This window comes from Zalophus californianus, chromosome 8 (genome assembly GCF_009762305.2).
Source record: "Zalophus californianus isolate mZalCal1 chromosome 8, mZalCal1.pri.v2, whole genome shotgun sequence".
NCBI lineage: Eukaryota > Metazoa > Chordata > Mammalia > Carnivora > Otariidae > Zalophus > Zalophus californianus.
Window position 1 is genome coordinate 37,975,779 of NC_045602.1, and position 20,130 is coordinate 37,995,908.

Here is a 20,130-nt window from a genome sequence, read left to right on the forward strand (position 1 = left end):
AACAAAACAAAACAGAACTCTATCTGGAAGTTAAAAGATATTCTTCTAAGATAACTTTCGGGTTAAAGAACTCAAAATGGAAATCTCAAACTATTTAGAGATGAACAAAATGAAAATGCATGTCCATTATTAACCTATGGCCTCCTAGCTCCAAACCAACCTTTTATCCTCTGCTTTGGGACACTGGGGCTGGAATTCTGTAAATCACCCACTGTTTTCACAGCAGCTCCTTACTGGGCTCTGCCAGTAGGGGGAGCTAGAGGGAGTTTGTGGGGATGGAGAAGAGAGGGACTTCCTCTTTCCCATTTGCTTTTGCTACCTCAACAATGGTCCTTCACTGTGGCAACAGTAGTTGGTTCTAGCCTCCACCTCTTTTCCTGGCACTTACAGATCCTGCCTCACTGTGCTCTTTCAGAGGCAAGAGCACCAACTGGGTAACATCCTCTCCTCAAGGTCTGAGTCCCAGCCCTGCTGGGCCCCTCCTCCAGTTTCTGGTACCAGCATCTGCTGGGTAGTATGGCCTCCTTAGAGTTGAAGTTTGTTTCTCCTAGCTTCTAGATTCTAATACCCTCAACCTCTCTTTGTTCCCCTTAGATGCAGTGGGTAATAGCTGCTTCCTGAAGTTAGTGCTTCTGTTACCTCAGGTTCCTTTTTGCTGTCAGCTCTGTGTGTAGTACCCATATTTCCTCTGATGGTCCCTTTACCATTTTTGTGCACTCAGGCTCACAAAGTGCTTTCATGTCCAACAGCCAGCATCTGCTCCTCTTTGTATGTACCAGAGAGTCAGGGTGCCTGGGAATTTTTGTCTCCCCAGGGGCAGCCATTAATCAATGACCATGGAAGTATTAATACTATAGGTTCTTTACCCCTGATCAGGATGACTCTGAGAGGTCTGATCCAGTCTCCAGAGCTCCCCTGTGGGATTGTGCCACAGTTATATTCCATGGATTTTGCTTGATACCACATCCTACTTGTCTTCCTTCCCTTCCTGGCTCCACATTCCCACTCCCCTCTGTTTTCCCTGGGATCCTCTTCCTAATAAGTTACTTTCACACAAATTCTCCTCTTGGGGTTTGCTTCTAGGGAACTTACATAAGACATTGTGAAAACAACCTTTACATTATATTCTTTCTATTAAGATCTACCTGGTGCAGTTTCTGTTTTTCTGAGTCGACTCTGACTAATACAGAACATTATCTTATCAAACATAAAGGGTATGGCCAAAGCTAAATTCAGAGGCAAATTTATAGCATTAAAAATGTATTTTTAAGAAAATAAGACTGACATAAATGATTTAAGCTTTCAACTAAAAAGGCTAATTAAAAACAATAACATAGAAATAGATGCAGACATTGATGCAAGAGAAAAAAAAATCAATAAAACCCCAAGGACGGCCTTTTAAAAAGATTGATAGAGAAATCTTTAAATAAAAGGCACAAAATTACTAAAATTAGCTTGGGAAATACAAAACCCAAATAGACCAATGATCACAGAAAAAATTGAAAAGATATACCCCAAACTATGCACCATAGTCCAGATAACTTTATGAGCAAGTTCTTACCAAACCTTCAAAGAAAAAATAATTCTCATGTTGTATAAACTGTTTTCAGAGTATAGGAGAAGAGGAAAATGCCCAACTTATTTGACAAAGCCAGCATAATACTAATATTAAAGAAACACAAGAAAAGACAACCGAAGAACATCTATAAAAATCTGAGATAAAATAATTGCAACTCACAAAACTATATACTTCATTTCTTTATGTGCCTACATGGTATGTACTTGCATAAAAGCTGTCTGGATGGATAACTGGCAATAGTGGTCAGCTCTAGGGAGAAGCCTGGGATGTATAATTGGCGTGTGTGCATGTGCAGATGGGTTCGGTGGGGAGGTCTAGTCATTTTCTGTATTGTTTGAAATTTTATTTTTAATTCTATTTATTATTATTATTATTATTATTATTATTATTATTATTTTGGAGAGAGGGGGAGGGGCGGGCAGAGGGAGCCAGAGAATCTTAAGCAGGCTCCATGCGCAGGTGCAGTGCAAAGCCCAACGTGGGGCTCAATCTCATGACCCTGAGATCATGACCTGAGCTGAAATCAAGAGTCTTAACGCTTAACCAACTGAGCCACCCAGTTGTCCCTGAAATATCTTTTTAATAATTAGAATGTATTCATGGGGGTGCCTGGGTGGCTCCGTCCATTAAGCATCTGCCTTCGGCTCAGGTCATGATCCCAGGTTCCTGGGATCGAGTCCCACATCAGGATCCCTGCTCAGTGGGGAGTCTGCTTCTCCTCCTTCCTCTGTAGCTCCCCTTGTTTCTCTCTCTCTGTCAAATAAATAAATAAAATCTAAAACAAAAAATTGTTAAAGAATGTATTCATGCATTTTCTTTAATACAATGAAAATAAAAGAGCAACAACAAAAGAATTGAACTTTAATTCTATAAAAGAGAAATAATTAATGTTTAATTGAATTGTGTGAAAAAATTGCCTGCAGTAGACCTAAATTGAAAGTTTCCTTTTTCTGTTGCTGTCCAACACCACCAGCCAAAGGACAGAATGGGTTTGCTTCAGGCAAGGACCTTAGTATAGATGTCTACCCAATTGTTTTTTATTAATATATTTTTCCTTCAAGGCGTCTCCAAGTATCATATCCTTTGCTTACCATCTCCTTTATCCTTATCTGCAGAATCCAAGATACAGTTTAGATGCCATTTATAGCTACCCAGAGTCATCAGGATAAACTAATTTTACACATGACCTTGCCTTTGACTTCAGCTTCATGTCCAAATGTCAAGTATTTACTCCTTGACCTTGATGCCTAAAGAAGGCAGAATTCCTTTTGGATCCCTTGAGAGGCAGACTGCTTGGGTTAGTTTTCCAACTTCTTTGTGCCTCAGTTTCATTTGTAAAGTGGGCATGGTAATAGATGTTATGATAAATGTATGAGATCATATAAGTAAAGTGTTAGAACAGTGCCTGGCATATAAGAGCCTTTATTTAAGTGCATGCCATCATTATTATTACTATTCTTCTTCTATATTAAAAAGAGCAGATGAATTTCTGCTTAGACCAAGGTTATCTCTCTTACACCATATTTAAGAAAAATATTTAAAAACTCTAAGACTCTAGGCCAAAGCTTTGGGAGCTTATCCTCCTTACTCACCTCCTCAATGAGCTGCAGACATTGTGTTAGAGTGTTGTTAATTTTATTGGACAGTTCAAGTTGTGCTTTCTTTTCTTCATCTTCTTCTTCCATACTCTTCCAGAATGAAATATTCATTTCCTCTATTATTTTTCTTTTTGTTTTAAGTTCCATAGGAGGCCGTTTATAGATTTTCCCCTTGGATTTCTGCCATTCTTCCAGTTGTTTCCTGTTATAAAATTAAGAGGGGGGGTGAGAAAATGCTTTAGGTTTCTTTTTGTTTATAGTCACACTTTCAAAGTGTAAGATATGCATGGATTGAGTACCACTATACACCTTCAACTACACATAAAGTCAGGAGAATGGAATTAAAAACAATTTACAAATGAGTAATCGCAGCAATGGTTGCCCCTACCCTTAAGAAGGCAGACTGCAGAGGGATTACTAGAATCTCAGTCTTCAAATTCCTTACTTCATGATTATTCTTCATTATTTTTCTCTTAAAATTTTCATTTCACCTGTATATTACTTCTGGCACTTGCTTTCCTAAGACATCCCTCCATCTCTGAGATCACAAACTCAGCACTTCGTTTATCTTACCATAAGCTCTCTATCTGCCATTCAACCAGATCCACCAAACCTGCATTCTGCTCTTAGTAGGGTCTTGGCCAGAGTGACGCACTTTGCCCAGTTCCTTAGCCTTCCCTGACCACACATGACCCCCTTTCTTCCTAAACAAGATCAATAATTTCAGGAGTCTTAAGTAGCTAGTCTCTGATGGTGGCCAAATCTTAATCCTCACTCTCCTCCACCATTCACATTCTCCGCTCTTACTTCTAAGCAGTCAATAGACTACAGTTAGAGGAGGTACCAAGAGGCATGGATTCAAGCATGTGAATGTAGGCTCTTCAGCTTCTTTAAATTACTACATGTTTATAAATCACAGATGTACATTTCAAGCCAGACTTTTCCCTAGAGCCCCAAACTTTATAAAACCCACTGCCTGGTTGGTATTTTTTATTTGAGGTCTGGCAGTCACTTCAAATTTAATACTGTCTAAAACAAAGGTCTTGATTTTCATCTCCAAACCTGTTCCCAAATAGCCTATATTGGGGAATAGTACCCCAATCTACCCCGTTGTTAGGACCTAGAACTAGGAGTTGTCTTGATGTAGTTCTTTCTTCCCCTCACATCTGACATACCATTGTACAGGCAGTAGTCTTCTATCTCTACTATCGCCATCCTAGTCCATATCACTGTCACCTTCTGCTTGAAATGCCATAGCAGCTTCCTTCCTAACTCAAGTCCTTGCTTCCACTCTCACCCTCATCAAATTTATCATGTGCCCAGTAGCCAGAGTGGTTTTTAAAGTGTGAAGCGGACTGTGTCACTGCCAGAAACTTCCCATGGCTCTTGGAATAAAATTAAACATGTTTTCCATGGCGGAAAGGCAGTGTAATTTGGCTCCTGCCTGCCTCTCCAACCTCACGTCCTACCACTTTCTCTCTTACTCTCTCCCCTCCAGGAGCTTTGGTATCCCTTCTGTTACTTGACCAACACTCATTCCTGTCTCAGTGTCTTGAATTATCATCTTCATTCAGTCCTCTGCTCAAATGACACCTCTTTGAAGAGGTAATTATGTGTAATTATTTTATTTCATCAACGTGTTGATTTTGTCTTCTCCATTAGAATGCAAGTTCTGTGAAGGTAAAAACCTTGGATGTCCCAGTGCCTAGCTCAGTGTCTAGAACCTACAAGTGTTCAGTAACATACAGCAAAATTCACATTTTTTTTTTTAGTGTACAGTTCTTTGGGTTTTGACAAATGCACAAAGTCATGCCACCACAATTATAATCAAGATATAATCCCTTCAAAAATTCCCTCATGCTTCTTGATAGTCAACCCTGCTCCTCATCCCTAGCTCCTGGTGACCACCGATCTGTTTTCTGACCTTATGGTTTTGCTTTTTCCAGAATGTCAATAACTAATTAACCCTCGTTTCTCTCCTTGACTGCAGAGCACAATCCATAGCGCTTATTTCAGCCGCAACTGCCCTGACTCCTTCACCTTCATGCTAACCACCTGCTTAATGACAGAAGCTGAGATGTCTGGCCTGTGTTTCCTCTATGTTCCTGGCATTCTTCCTCTCTCAGCCTTCCTTCCAATCATAAATGAAGAGGAGACTTACCTTTTTCTAAAGCCAATTTACTCCCAGGACCTCAATGCTATGATTTTATTATTCTGGAAAAAAAAGCTCCATTAAGGTAGACTGTGACTGTGTGCTCACCACTGTATCTCCCAGTGTCCAGCACACTGTTGGTGTTAAGGAACACTAGATCAATGAGTAAGTGATCTCTCTCCAGAGATTCCTCTTGTGTAATCAAACACAGTCAGCACTCCACACACTGTCTTAAAGACCAATCATCCCATTATCTTGTCTAGACTATGAGCTCCAGGGGAGGGACCCTGACTTCCTCATTCACCAACTTGGAGTCTTTGTACTCAGTTTTCGTTTTGCTCAGAAGGCTCATCCTTCTTTTTGCCACTATCCTTTTCCTTGACCAGATGTTACTGTTGAAAGTACCTCCCTGATCCTTCCTTCTAAAGAAGTCAGCCCAGCTCACTCTCTCAATCACATCACCCTAAATGAAGCTGTGTATTTTCTGTCTCTTCAGGAGGGCAGAGAACTTGGTGGTGGTGTTCAGGGCTGTATTCAGAGAATAGATCCTGCCCTCACTTCATCCTGCTATATCTCTTAGCTACCATCTAATTTTACATGTTCCTTTCACCCTTGTCAGGAATCTCCTTATTTTCTATTCCACCCAAATGTACACAGGCACTTCTCCTGGGAGGTTCACCACATTGTGAGACTCTATCTAGTCCTATGCAGACAGTGTGAAATCCTTTAGCTTGGTTTCCAGCTACATTCGTGTTAATGTGAACCCCCAGCACCCTGAGATCCCAATTTCTACTGTCTGAACTATGGATGTGAACTCATTGCTCCTCTATGTCTTAGCTTACTTTTCAAAACTTGGCCTGCTCATATTCATGGAAGTTTACTTTTCCTTCTTCCCTGATAACTCTCCTGGATTCACTGGTCTGCTTAACAAGGGACTACCAACTCCCTGCTTCCTAGCTATGTAAATTCACTACTCTGGCTCCTTCCACCTTGCCCTCTTTTATTGCTGTTCAGTCCCTGCAGGGTACTTCTTGAACGAGTAGTCTACATCTACAACCCCTATTTCTTACTCCACCATTCTGTTTCAATTTCTTTTTTAAAGATAAATTATTTCAAGCACACAGAACATTACAGAGAATAATTTATAACACATGTATGTCCTACCCAGCTCTCTCAAGTCAGTATTTGTTGTATTTGCTTCCAATCTTCTTTTTTTTCAGGGTTGTAGCTAAAAATTACTCAGAAGCCATTATTTATGGCCTGAGTATTCCTGATGGTCAATTTGCCTAATCTTAAATTGCAAAATTATGGAATTAAGCAAAGTACCTTCGATCCTCTGCTGTGATCTTCTTCTTAATATTTGGATTAGTCTGGGTCCCATTTGGGACTCTTCTTCCACTTACGGTTTTGTTACCAGCTTGAGTTTTGGGAGCTGTCTTGTTAAGAAAATGGTTCTGGGGAAGAGTCTTTTTCAACTTGGAGTCCAAAATCTGTGCTTTTTGTTGATAGCTGTTGCTGCATTTACTACCGTTGGTTCCATTTGCTGTTATGTTAGGGGTGCTTGGAATGACTGAATTAGAACTGCCAACTGCCAAATTAGGTCTTTGGCTTATGGCTTTTGATTTTTGCAGTGCACATGATGTCCGAGTTCTAAAACAAGGTTGAGTGGATTTCTGATCTTGCTTAATGTTTGGATGTCTGTTATTAAAGCCCCCCTGAATCACATTGGGGCATGTCCAGGGTTTGGTTTGTTTTACTTTCTGTTCAGTAACAGTGTGTGACTGTAACTTAGTTTCATTTGGTCTTTCATATTTATCCCTATTAACCTTTATATCCTTTCTGTCCTTGACCACTGGTTTCTTTGATGCCTGATTCCTACTAAGGGTCTGAACATTGTGAGAGGGAACTATCCTTGGGAGTTTTTCTCCTGGTCTTGCAAGATTTGTTCCTCGAGAGAGTTGCTGTGACTTTATTGGTGGTATCCTAATTTGTGTTTTTCCAACAAATTGTTTATTAACTCTGCCTTTCAGAATAGCACTATTCCCTGAACTTTTGCCCAAGGCTTGTTTAGGAGGCAAACTGCTCTTGACTTGATTGTAAGTGTTAGTCTTTGGCTTACCTATTGTCCATAATTCAGGATTTGGCTTCCTTTCAGAGTCTGAGAAGGTTTGGGGCAAGTTCTCTTTGTTCATCTCTTTTAGACAGCTATCCAAGGGTTCATTTTCAACATGGTTATTGTCCACAGAGTCTAGACATTTAGTATTTCTTTGATCTGCTACTTGCTGCTTTACAGTTTTCAATTCTTGTATATTAAATGACCCCACAGTTTTTCTAGATAGTTCTCCAATAGTGGATGATCCAGCTTTATGCTGTTGTTGACTATTGCTGGAAGGCTTACAGTTTGAGTTAGAAGAAACACATTCTGAGGTCAGCCTTTTGCCCTGAAGTTTTGGTGCCTCCAACTTTGCTTTTTGGGATTCTGTGATATTGGCAGGTCTGGGTTGGAGTTTAATGCTGATGGGTCTTGTAGCTTTGATAGGCAAAGCAACACGATTGATAACATCCTTTTTGGGTATAATATTCTAAAAAGACAAAGAAAAATACCAAAAAAGTAAGTTTATAACAATAGCTCAGTTTTTAAAATAAAAAATTAGTAAAAAAAAATTAGTTATTTAGAATTTCATTTAAGAAAGCTGAATCTGAGAAAATTAAGGCTCACTAATAGATGACCTATTTTTAAAAAAAGATCTATTTATTTAATTTAGAGAGAGAGGGAGAGCGTGTGAGCAGGGGGAGGGGCAGAGGGAGAGGGAGAGAACTTTAAGCAGACTCCCTGCTGAGCGCAAAGCATGGAGACCAATGCAAGGTTCGACATGGGGATTGATGCGGGGCTTGATCTCATGACCCTGAGATCATGACCTGAGCCGAAAACAAGAGTCAGACACTCAACCAACTGAGCCACCTGGTGCCCCTAGATGATCTTTATAACTTGAGCTCTTGTCAGAAATTTACCAGAATATTTTAGCTTGATAGAATTAAGCAGAGATGCAGTGAATATATAAAAACTGCTGTTTAAAAAATAAATTTGCCTCAGTTGAACAAGTACTTGCTGAATGCCCATTATGTCCCAAATGAAGTGTCCTTCTAGGGACTTTTGAAAGATATATACATAATAAACTTATGTTAGGGTACCTCCCAAGTTCCTCCTAGTAGTACTGTGTATTGCTACATAATTTTTTTTTAAACAACACTGCTTTTGTAAAGGTCACAGTGTCACTCAAGAACCTTCATCTCATCCCTGGAGATCAGGGGCAAGGATGGATGGTAGATGCTGGGATGTCTGAGATACTTTGGAATAGTTTTCAAGACAATCTAACATCTCAGTAGAAAGTTAGTCATATCTGTAAAGTCAGGACAGGGTTTTAAGGTTAGATTCTCTTATTAACAAGTAAATGTTTCAGTCATGTGATTTAATCTTGGATAAGAAAGGTAGGACTAGGGGACGCCTGGGTGGCTCAGTAGGTTAAGTGTCTGCCTTCGGCTCAGGTCGTGATCCCAGGGTGCTGGGATCGAGCCCCACATCGGGTTCCTTGCCTGGCGGGGAGCCTGCTTCTCCCTCTGCCTGCCTCTCCCCCTGCTTGTGTTCTGTCTCTCTCTGACAAATAAATTAAAAAAAGAAAAGAAAAGAAAAAAAAAGGTAGGATTAGGTTGTAGAGAACTTAAAAAACTAGGGATGGGAGTTGAGAATTGGTATGGTGAATAATTGAAGCAAGTCACTGTAGATTCTGGAGCATTTGCTCTGAAAGCAAGTAGTCAATGGAGAATTTGGCAGAGATTTGTAGATCCTTTGTCTCCGGGGGAAGATATGGTAGTGCTAGAGTTACCACTCTTTACTTTTGATTTGGTAATATTGTTGAGAATTACTTTTTTTTTTTTAAGATTTTATTTATTTATTTGACAGAGAGAAAGAGACAGCAAGAGAGTGCGCACAGGCGGGGGGAGTGGGAGAGGGAGAAGCAGGCTTCCCGCGGAGCAGGGAGACCGATGCGGGGCTCGATCCCAGGACCCTGGGATCATGACCTGAGCCGAAGGCAGCCGCTTAACGACTGAGCCACCCAGGCGCCCCAGAATTACTATGTAAACTTTGTAAATGTGTAAAGAAAGTCTATAACCAGAAACACGTGGCATTAAGGGCAAAAAGATGTTTCTTCTGGAATGTTACATGTATGGCAGTGTTGCTGGCGGTGGAATAGGGGAGGGTTGGAAGTGGGAGGCAGGGAGATGGATGGTATAGCCACATGGCCATAGCTGGGTTATTCCTTGAGCCCCAACATTTATATCCACCTCTGATCATTCCATTATTGCTTACTGAAGAGGCAGGGATGATGGTATCAGAGTTTCCAAACATATGCTATTCCTTAGTTTTCTTTTTCTTTTTTTTTTTTTTAATATTTTATTTATTTGTCAGAGAGAGAGAGAGAGCACAAGCACGGGGAGCAGCAGGCAGAGGGAGAAGCAGGCTCCGCGCTGAGCAAGGAGCCCCATGTGGGACTCAATCCCAGGACCCTGGGATCATGACCTGAGCCAAAGTCAGACGCTTAACTGAGCCACCCAGGCGCCCCTAGTTGTTCTTTTTTAAAAATTAAGATATAATTTGTATCCCACAGAATTCACCATTTTAAAGTTTATAATTCAGTGAGTTTTAATATATTTACAGATTATAGAACCATCATTACTCTCTTGTTCCAGAATATTTTCATCACCCCAGAAAGAAATCCCGTTCCTCATTTCCCTCTCCCCACAAACACTGGCAACCACTAATCTACTTTCTGTCTCTACAGATTGCCCTATTCTGGACATTTTATATGAATGGAATCATACAATATGTGGCCTTTTGTGTCTGGCTTCTTTCACTTAGCAGAATGTTCTTGAGGCTCACCTGTATTGTAGCAAGTGTCAGTCTTCACCACTATTTTTCAATAATAAGCTTTATTTTTTAGAGCAGTTTTAGGTTAAAGCAAACTTGAGTGACAAGTACAGAGAATTCTCATATACTCCTTGTCGGCACACATGCATATCGTTACTTTTAATGGCTGAATAAATATTCTATTTCATGGATATACCACATTTTGGTTATCCACTCACTGACTGCTGGACATTTGGGTTGTTTCCACTTTTTCACTATTATGAATAATGTTGCTATGAACATTTGTTATAAACTTTTGTGTGAGCATATTCTCACACAAAGTTTTCAATTCTCTTGGGTATATACCTAGGAGTAGAATTGCTGGGTCATATGGTAAATCTGCTTAACTTCTGAGGAACTGCTAAACTGTTTTCCAAAGTCACTGTAGCATTTTATATTCCTGCCAACATTGTATAAAGGTTCTAATTTCTCCACATCCTCCCCAATCCTTGTTATCTGTCTTTTTGGATTATAACCATCCTATTGGGTATGAAGTGGTATTTAATTGTGATTTTTGTTTGCATTTCCCTGATGGGTAATGATATGGAGCATCTTTTCATGCTCTTATTGGCGATTTATGTATATATTCTTTGAAGAAATGTCTATTCAGATTTTTTGTCCATTTTATTATTATTATTGTTGTTATTATTAGTATTTTCTTTTGTCCATTTTAAAGTTGGGTTATTTGTCTTTTAATTGTTGAGCTGCAAGAGTTCTTTATATATCCTGGATAGTAGGTTCTTATCATATATATGACTTGCAAATATTTTCTCTTTTGTTCAGTTCTTATATCTTTATTTGAGGTCAGCCTGACCTTGCTAATTTATTATAAGTGGTAGAACTGGTCCTGCAGTTTTAAGTACTACACTGAGAGAAAAACTAGGCTTAGAAGAGTCATCAGGCTAACAGAACAGCCTGCAATCATTATGCAAATACAGATGATTAAGGCTGGAATTTTATCTTATTATCATTATTATTATTTTTTAAGATTTTATTTTTAAGTAATCTCCACATCCAACATGGGGCTTGAACCTACAACTCCAAGATCAAGAGTTGAATGCTCTACTGACTGAGCCAGCCAGGTGTCCCCAAGGCTGGAATTGAGCACCTCCATTTGAGAGGGAATGGGAGCTGCCCAAGGCCAGGGAGGGTGTTAGGGGAAGGGCTGAAGCTAGAACTTTAGTCTCTTAACTCCTAGTCTCTGACAACTCACCTCAGAACTGATGGATCAAAATGATAAAACACACACACACACACACACACACACACACACACACACCCCAAAAAAACAAAGAATGTACAAGAAAGAACAATTGAGGGCGCCTGGGTGGCTCAGTTGGTTAAGCGACTGCCTTCGGCTCAGGTCATGATCCTGGAGTCCCAGGATCGAGTCCCACATTGGGCTCCCTGCTCAGCGGGGAGTCTGCTTCTGCCTCTGACCCTCTTCCCTCTCGTGCTCTCTATCTCTCATTCTCTCTCTCTCAAATAAATAAATAAAATCTTTAAAAAAAAAAGACAGAACAATTGATTCAAACTGAATTTGGTCACTTTATTTTGGACATATGAAGCCAGAGGAGAGAGGAAATGCACAAAAGATATGACTAGGGTTTAAGTCAAGACGAGTTTACTGAATGTATACTAGGTACTGTGCTAGACTCTAAGGGTGTGCAAGATGAGAGGAACACTGCCCCTGAGGAACACTGATAGGAAAGATATATGCACAAAATAATTACGGTATGATGAAACAAGGGCTGCAGTAGGGCTGGGAGAGATTGTAGAGCTTATCTTATCAGTGTTTCTCAAGAGTTTTTGTTCATATATGCCCAAAATAATTTTGACAAACCCTGTGCCCTTTCATACTTTTTAAAATTAACATCTAAAGTTTTTCTTTCTTTCTTTCTTTCTTTCTTTCTTTCTTTCTTTCTTTCTTTCTTTCTTTCTTTCTTTCTTTCTTTCTTTTCTTTCTTTTCTTTCTTTCTTTCTTTCTTTCTTTCTTTCTTTCTTTCTTTCTTTCTTTCTTTCTTTCTTTCTTTCTTTCTTTCTTTCTTTCTTTCTTTCTTTCTTTCTTTCTTTCTTTCTTTCTTTCTTTCTTTCTTTCTTTCTTTCTTTCTTCTTTCCTTCCTTCTTTCTTTTCTTTCAAGATTTTATTTATTTATTTGACAGAGAGAGAGAGAGAACACAAGCTGGGAGAACAGCAGGCAGAGAGGGAGAGGGAGAAGCAGGCTCCCTGCTAAGCAGAGAGGCCAACATGGGGCTGGATCCCAGGACCCTGGGATTATGACCTGAGCCAAAGGCAGCTGCTTAACCGATTGAGCCACCCAGGCACTCTAACGTTTTTCATTGTTAGTTTAAATAGTTGCAAAAGATGTAATTTCAGGCACACTGTAAATATTGGCATTTTAAGATAAAATGAAATTTGACACTCATTATAATCCATTTAAAAAACTATACAAACATACTCTTCTTTAAAAATTGAAAACAGGGGCACCTGGGTGGCTCATCTTTAGGAAGATGTGGTGTGTGTGTATATATATAAATAGAGTATTATTCAGCCATAAAAAAGAAAGAGATCTTGCCATTTGCAACAACATGGATGGATCTAGAGAGTATAATGCTAAGTGAAATAAGTCAGTCAGAGAAAGACAAACACCATATGATTTCACTCATATGTGGAATTTAAGAAACAAAACAAATGAACAAAGGAAAAAAAAAGAGACAAACCAAAAAGCAGACTCTTAACTATAGAGAACAAAAAAGTTACCGAAGGGGAGGTGTGAAGGGGAATGGGTGAAACAGGTGAAGGAGATTAAGAGTATACTTAGTTTGATGAGCATGGAGTAATATATAGAATGGTTGAATGCTGTACACTTGAAACCAATTTAACACTGTATGTTAACTATACCGGCATTAAAATTTAAAAAAGTAGATAGGAATAGAAGATGTTTTGTTGCAGCAGTAACAGTCAATTCTTTGAACTCATCTAGAGGCATGTGCTAAAAATTACATAGTGATCTCTCAGCAAAAAATTATTTTTAATGTTCTGCTAGATGACAATGCTGAATGCAAAGAACTGGAAGTCACCTGAACTGCAAAAGGTTTTCTCAACATCAACACCATTATTTCATTATTGTCCCTTGCTTTTGTACCCTGGAGGTATTCCCATTCCCAGGCAAATCATCATATTAAGGGTGACTGGTTTGTCTAAAACAGCAGAGAATGAAAGAATTGAAAAATGGTAGAAGGATGACATTGCCAAGGGAGGTAGGAAAGGAGAAACTGTATGTGAGGCATATTCTATAACAAATCAATTTTAGGCAAAAGCATATGTGAAAGTTGAAGATCGGAAAATTGATTCTGTAAAATGCATACCCATTCGAGATACTTTATGCAGCTCCAGAGGAACATATAGCCTAGTGCATAGACATTTCTAAATGTATTCCAATATGCACTAACTCAATCCCTCTGAACAACTCTATGAGATATCTCCTATTATTTCCATTTTACAGATAAAGTTAAATAACTTGCCCAAGGTCATTTAGCTAGAAAATGAAGGCCTTAGGATTTGGACCTAGGCAGTTTTTAACAATTATACATTACAGTTTCTCAATAAATTTAAGGGCATGGCTCCAAGGAATCCTTTCAAATCTTGGTTCAATACATTAAACTGCCAGATAGAAACAGAAAATGAAAAACTTTGTGCATTCCTTTGAGTAGTAACACTGCAGTAAGAGTATGCCAGAAGAGCTTTGTTCAAGTCCTGGGTCTGACCCTTACTGGCCGTATAATTTTGGCAAAGTACTCAATCTCCTTGAGCCTCAGTCCTCTCATTTATAAAATGGGAATAACAATAATATCTGTCTTCTAGGAAGGGTGTCATGACGTCCTGTTTTTCACAAGATAGTTTTTATTTATGGCTGTTGGTGCAGCATAACAGTACCTCCTTTTATTCACAAAGGTATCTGGACATTAAATTGTAAGGCCACCTTTCTTACAGGGTTGTTTTGAATATTAATTGAGATATTGTATGTAAAGTGTCTTGCCCAGTATCTGGATGATAATAAGTACTCAAATGTTAGCTATTACAATTAGATATGAAAATGTTTTATAATTTTTTTAAATTTTATTTATTTGAGAGAGAGAGTGAGAGAGAGAGAGCACGAGAGGGGGTAGGGTCAGAGGGAGAAGCAGACTCCCCGCTGAGCAGGGAGCCCAATGCGGAACTCAATCCCGGGACTCCAGGATCATGACCTGAGCCGAAGGCAGTTGCTTAACCAACTGAGCCACCCAGGCGCCCTGTTTAATAAATTTTTTATAAATTGTAAGGCATTATACAGTTGTAATGATGACTATTATTTGCCTAGTCCCCTTAGTTCCTCATATCCCATACTTGCCTTTCCCACTTAATTTTTATCTTCGCAACTGGGTACAAAAGATAGATAGGCATCACCTCATTTAAGAGATGACTTACTGAAATAAGTATTGTCAGCTTTTAGAGAAGTCTCTGGGAACGCTGAATGAAGATGCTTTTTTTCCAGCAGATTTTCCCTTTAAGACTTGCATGCTACACTAATTCAATCCACATAAAGTAGAAGTCTAACCCAGTGATTCCAGACTGTTCAAATCATAATGTACCAATTTTACCTTATATACATTTTCTATCCTTCACAGTGCCTAATAATGTTATATGTAGCCTTTCAGAAGGCTAATTTCTTCCATTTAAACCTTGAAAATGTGAGGATCCTTTACCACTCTATCCATAATCTAGCTTAATTAAACTGTTCAGGAAGCATATCATGTTAAGTAGCTTGTAAGATCCAATAAAGGTGTTCCCTTTTAAGGACTACTAGCCTTTTAACTTCATGGCAGCCTATCAAAGTGGTTAAGACCACAGGCCCTCATTCTCATGACCTGAGCCAAAATCAAGAGTCAGTCAGTCGCTCAACTGCCTGAGTCACCCAGGTGCCTCCAAAATGATGATGATTATTTTTAATTTTTATTTATTTTTTAAAGATTTTATTTATTTATTTGACAGAGAGAGAGACAGTGAGGGTGGGAACACAAGCAGGGGGAGTGGGAGAGGGAGAAGCAGACTCCTCGCTGAGCAGGGGCTTGATCCCAGGACCCTGGGATCATGACCTGAGTCGAAGGCAGATGCCTAAAGACTGAGCCACCCAGGCGCCCGATGATTATTTTTTAAAGATTTGCTTCATTTATCTATTTTAGAGAGAGAGAGGGAGAGTGTACATGAGTAGGGGGAGGGGCAGAGGGAGAGAATCTCAAGCTGACTCCGTGCTGAGTGGAGAGGCTGATGTGGGGCTCGATGGCAGGACCCTGAGATCATGACCTGAGCTGAAATCAAGTCAGCCTCTTACCCGACTGAGTCACCCAGGCACCCCCCAAATGATTATTATTTTTATTTTATTTTTTTAAAAGATTTTATTTATTTATTCATGAGAGACAGAGAAAGAGAGAGAGAGAGAAGCAGAGGGAGAAGCAGGCTCCCCACCGAGCAGGGAGCCCGATGCGTGACTCAATCCCAGGACCCCGGGACCATAACCCGAGCCGAAAGCAGACGCCCAACCATCTGAGCCACCCAGGTGCCCAAATGATTATTTTTTAAAAGACTAATTTCTACTTACAGATTTAGAAGGTAGAGGATTCAGACAATTATTCTTGGCTTTTAGATAAGGCCTATAAAAGATAAAATGAGATTAATTCTTAGTACAGAAGGATCAGCAAGGCTTGGGAAGTATAGTGATTAAAATTTATTACGATTAGAATTTTAAATCATTGGAATTTCTGTATATAGTAAAATAATTCAAAATTATATGCAATAAAGTCTTATTATCCCTTTCTTAGTCCTGCTATTCTACTCCTCAGTGACCACACCACTCTTACCCATTTTTTCGTGATCCTTTCAGAGATGTCCTATGCATAAATACAGCATTCTAACAAGATTAATGAAATATGTTTTCTTCATATTTGCAAAGTTCATCCAAACATCATTCCTTGAACACTGCAATATGCCAGGTACTAGAGATACAATGTCAAGTAAGGTAATTAACAGCTTCTTTGAAAAATGTCCTTGTTTTAAGTATCTTCAGATAATGAATATTCAGGGGTGAAAAAAAGATATAATTAAAAAAACAGGAGCACATATGAAATCTAGCCAATGAGCAGAAAATGCAAAAAAGGATAGGAAAGTAGAGGAGAATTAAGAAGGATTCAATCTGCGTGGATCAGAAACAATTGCCAGACTAATAGGGACTTTGATAATGACTTGCTGTTAGTTTTCCCCATCTTGAACATAAACCCTGGAGTATTTGTTGAATAAATGAATTAGATTTATTTAATCGAGGAAATAGAGTTGAGTAAAACCCCAAAGTAAAAGGAAACAAAAATAAAGGTCAAAACTAACTTTGTAAAAATTCACTCCCTCTTCTTTCAGGAGAAAATACATCAATGTTAAGTAAGAGGGACTAATAACACTACAATGGCAAGATGTTGACAAAAGATAAAAGTGAAACAGTCAGATTCTGTCCAACTCAAGGGTAAGGGCTAAGAGAATGGCCAAAGAGGACTGTCAGGCTGGAGGATGTTGGTGTGCAGCTATGAAGGACTGACTATAACTGGCTCTCCTGCTTTAGCAAGGAAAAACAACCAAGGTCATTCAACTCCTTGGCCTTTTCTAGCCTTCACAAGAATCACTTTCCCAGGAAAAAAAGCAGGGATAAGAAAAGTTCCCAGCATTGTAGGTAATAGTGTGGCCCTTCTCCCCCTTCCTTTAGAGACTGTCACAATAATAGTGCTTAAACTGCTCAGGGTTTTTTGTCATGTCTGGACCAAAACACCCTTTTCTGAGTTATCATAGGATCTCAATGCAGTCTGAGTAAGGGCTATGTCTTTTTTTTTTTTTTTTTTTTTTTTTTTATGAGTACAAACATGGGGAGCAGGGGAGGGAGAAGCAGACTCCCCATTGAGTAGGGAGCCTGATATGAGGCTCCATCCCAGGACCCTGGGATCATGACCTGAGCCGAAGGCAGACACTTAACCAACTGAGCCACCCAGGCGCCCCAAAAGGGCTATGTTTTGAAAGGCTTTAAATTGCTAGTAGCAACAAGGGCAACAAAACTTGCATAATTGTGTGAGACAAACTCACTTGGTATTTTGGCACTTCAGTTTTCCCTTGGCTGCTAGGTACTCCTGGAGCTTTCTCTGCCGCTCTTCTGCAAAATAGGCAGGCAAACAAACAACAGAAATTTAGCTGGAGATTTTAACCAATGCGTCTATATTCTAAAAGATGGCACTTTTCTATAATAATTTTGGCTTTGGTTCATATGCTATAAAGTCCCTAACCCCACAAATTTGCCTCCAAGTTAATGTCTATATCAACAATATCATTTGTATGCCATGTCTTATACTAAGCTCTTCATACTTAAATTACTTTCTTCAATCCACACAACAATCCTATGAGGTATTTTATTGTTTGAAATCTAGAGGGTAAATGATATGACCAAGGTTACCTAGCTAAATGTAGCAAAGCTAGGATTTGAAACCAGGTTTATCCAACTCCAGAGCCCTTGCTCACAGCCACCGTTCTCAGCTACAACGTATTATGCTTTGCATGAAAAAATCTGTTACTGGCTCATCTAAGCTGGTGAACCAGTACTGGTCTTTTCTTTAATTTAATTTTTATTTTTTAAAGTAGGCTCCATGCCCAGCGTGGATCCCAACATGAAGTTTGAACTCACGACCCTGAGATCAGGACCTGAGCTGAAATCAAGAGTCCGATGCCTAACTGATTGAGCCACCCAGGTGCCAGTTGGCCTGTTCTTATTGTGTTTTTTTTTTTCCTGACAGGGATGATGATTTTTGTCACAAACCCTTACATGGTTTCCTTTGGGCCTAAGGACAAAATAGGCCAGGTTAGGGGGTTCATGGCAAACATCTATTACATGGTGACTTTCTAAGCAAGGCATGTGAGGGAATGAAAATTCAGTATTTCTGTCTTCAGGAAGTTTCAATCTAGTAGTGAAAATAAAATAAGCAAACAATAATTACAATATAAGGCAAAATCTAGGTATCATAAGAAAGTGTCAAAGAAAGAATTATGGGAGTTCAGAAGCAGGGAATGAGTGAGAGGAATAGGTGGTTGGAAAAGGCTAAAATTCAATAGTGGCAAAAATAAAAAAAGACAATAGGGGTGCAGAACTACTCTTAATTTCATCTAAACCGAGTTGCTGTGTGTTTTGATATCTGGCTCTGATGCATCCCTAGGAGACAGCTTTGAGGATTATGCATTTTATGCTATGCCAGGCTATGCGGTGGAGAGCACGGGCTGAGAGACCGGGTTAGAATCCCAGCACTGTGGCTTCTAGCAAGTTAGCAAACCTCGCTGCTGCTGAACCTATAAAATGGAGACAGAAATGCCCATCTTTAAGGGCTGTTATGTAAAGCACCCAGGACAGTGCCCAGGACCTAGCGGACAGTCAACAGGTATTATTACTGAAACTATCAAAACACCGTGAGCATTTGGGAGCTGGTGACATCTGAGCTGTATTTTGAAAAGCAGCTAAGGGCTCCACGTACATTTAAGAGATCAGGGAACCCAGGACCCTCAGTTCTCGGTGCAGATCTAACCATCAACTTCCGGCGCCCCCGCCCTGCCCCCTTAGGGTCAGACCCCGCCTCTTGGACCCTGTCAAAGATCAGACGGCAGCACGGAGGACCACGCTCAGTCTCTGCCCGGAGCCAAATCTGGGTTAGGGAGCGCCTGGCTTCCTTCTGGGTGTGCGACCCGGGCAAGGGGTCTCAGGTTCTCTACCTAAACGAGATGACAATGACATCTCTTTGCAGAGCTGCTGCAGGAATTACGGGGAAGATACCCGTGAGGCATCTGCCCGGCATCTACTTTCCCCTACCCAGGGCCAGACGTCTCACTCAGGGCCAGGGCCTGGGCAGCGTTCCTTGGACTGGAAACGCCCAGGGGGAGGCTGAGGCAGGCACTGGGGCGGACGGGCACCTCCCGCGAAAAGAACTGACTCGGTGGCCTCCCTTCTTCCCCGCCCTTGCTGGAGCTCCTGCAAGACGCAGGGACTCACGGTCATACTCACCGGCGGCTGCGGACTGCCGCGGTGGCACCATGACGTCTCCGCGACAGTTTTTCTTCAAAGCCCGCGCCTGAAGCTACGGCTGGGGCACAACGCGTCCGCTCGCTCTCATTGGCTCCTGTGGGTTTGAAACCCGCCAGTAGGAAGCAGGGGAGGGCGGGACAAAAGGAAATAGGCGCCTTCCGGTTGGCTCTGCCCTTCGAGCCCTCCCCGGAGACCCTTTGATTGGAAGAACGTGCAGCTCCCCGGCATTAAAGGCGGCTGCTGGGACCTGCGACAGCGTCCACCCGAGGGTCAGGCTGGTATCTTTTGAGGACCTGTGCGTGGCCGGTTGTGGAGTCGGTTACGGAAACCCGCTCGGCCGCATAGGCAGGGCCGCCTTACTCCTCTCACACCCTAAGGGTCACAGGAGCTCTGAAAAAATAAGGTAAACCCCAAATCTGATGAATTTGGGGCTCCTCACCAGCATATTAGCTCTACTTGTGAAGGTTCTCACCTTCAGTCTAAAAGCTCTAAGTTCTTCGTATTGCAGGATGGCTGCTCTTTTTGTTTTTAACTGAGGTAAAAATATACATAACATAAGTTACCATTTTAACCAGTTTTAAGTGTGCAGTCCAATGGCATTAAGTACATTCACTATGTTGTACAACCCTCACCACCATCCAGATCCAGAACTTGTTCATGGTCCCAAATAGAAACTCTATCCCCATTAAAGGGGAACTCCC

General features: G+C 40.5%; 1 protein-coding gene across 2 annotated transcripts in view; it reads right to left on the reverse strand.

The window, feature by feature from the left end:
* CKAP2L (cytoskeleton associated protein 2 like) overlaps nt 1-19,488 on the reverse strand; it is a 31,180-nt gene extending 11,692 nt beyond the window's left edge. For both annotated transcript variants that reach the window (XM_027622402.1, XM_027622401.2), the window contains exons 1-5: nt 19,409-19,488; nt 17,455-17,521; nt 15,935-15,986; nt 6,656-7,911; nt 3,172-3,379 (exon numbers count right to left, since the gene is read on the reverse strand). In XM_027622402.1, the coding sequence (XP_027478203.1) occupies nt 3,172-3,379; nt 6,656-7,911; nt 15,935-15,986; nt 17,455-17,521; nt 19,409-19,439 (1,614 nt within the window). In that variant the 5' untranslated portion in view covers nt 19,440-19,488. The remainder of the gene's footprint in view (nt 1-3,171; nt 3,380-6,655; nt 7,912-15,934; nt 15,987-17,454; nt 17,522-19,408) is intronic.
* Nucleotides 19,489-20,130: the final 642 nt, after the last annotated feature.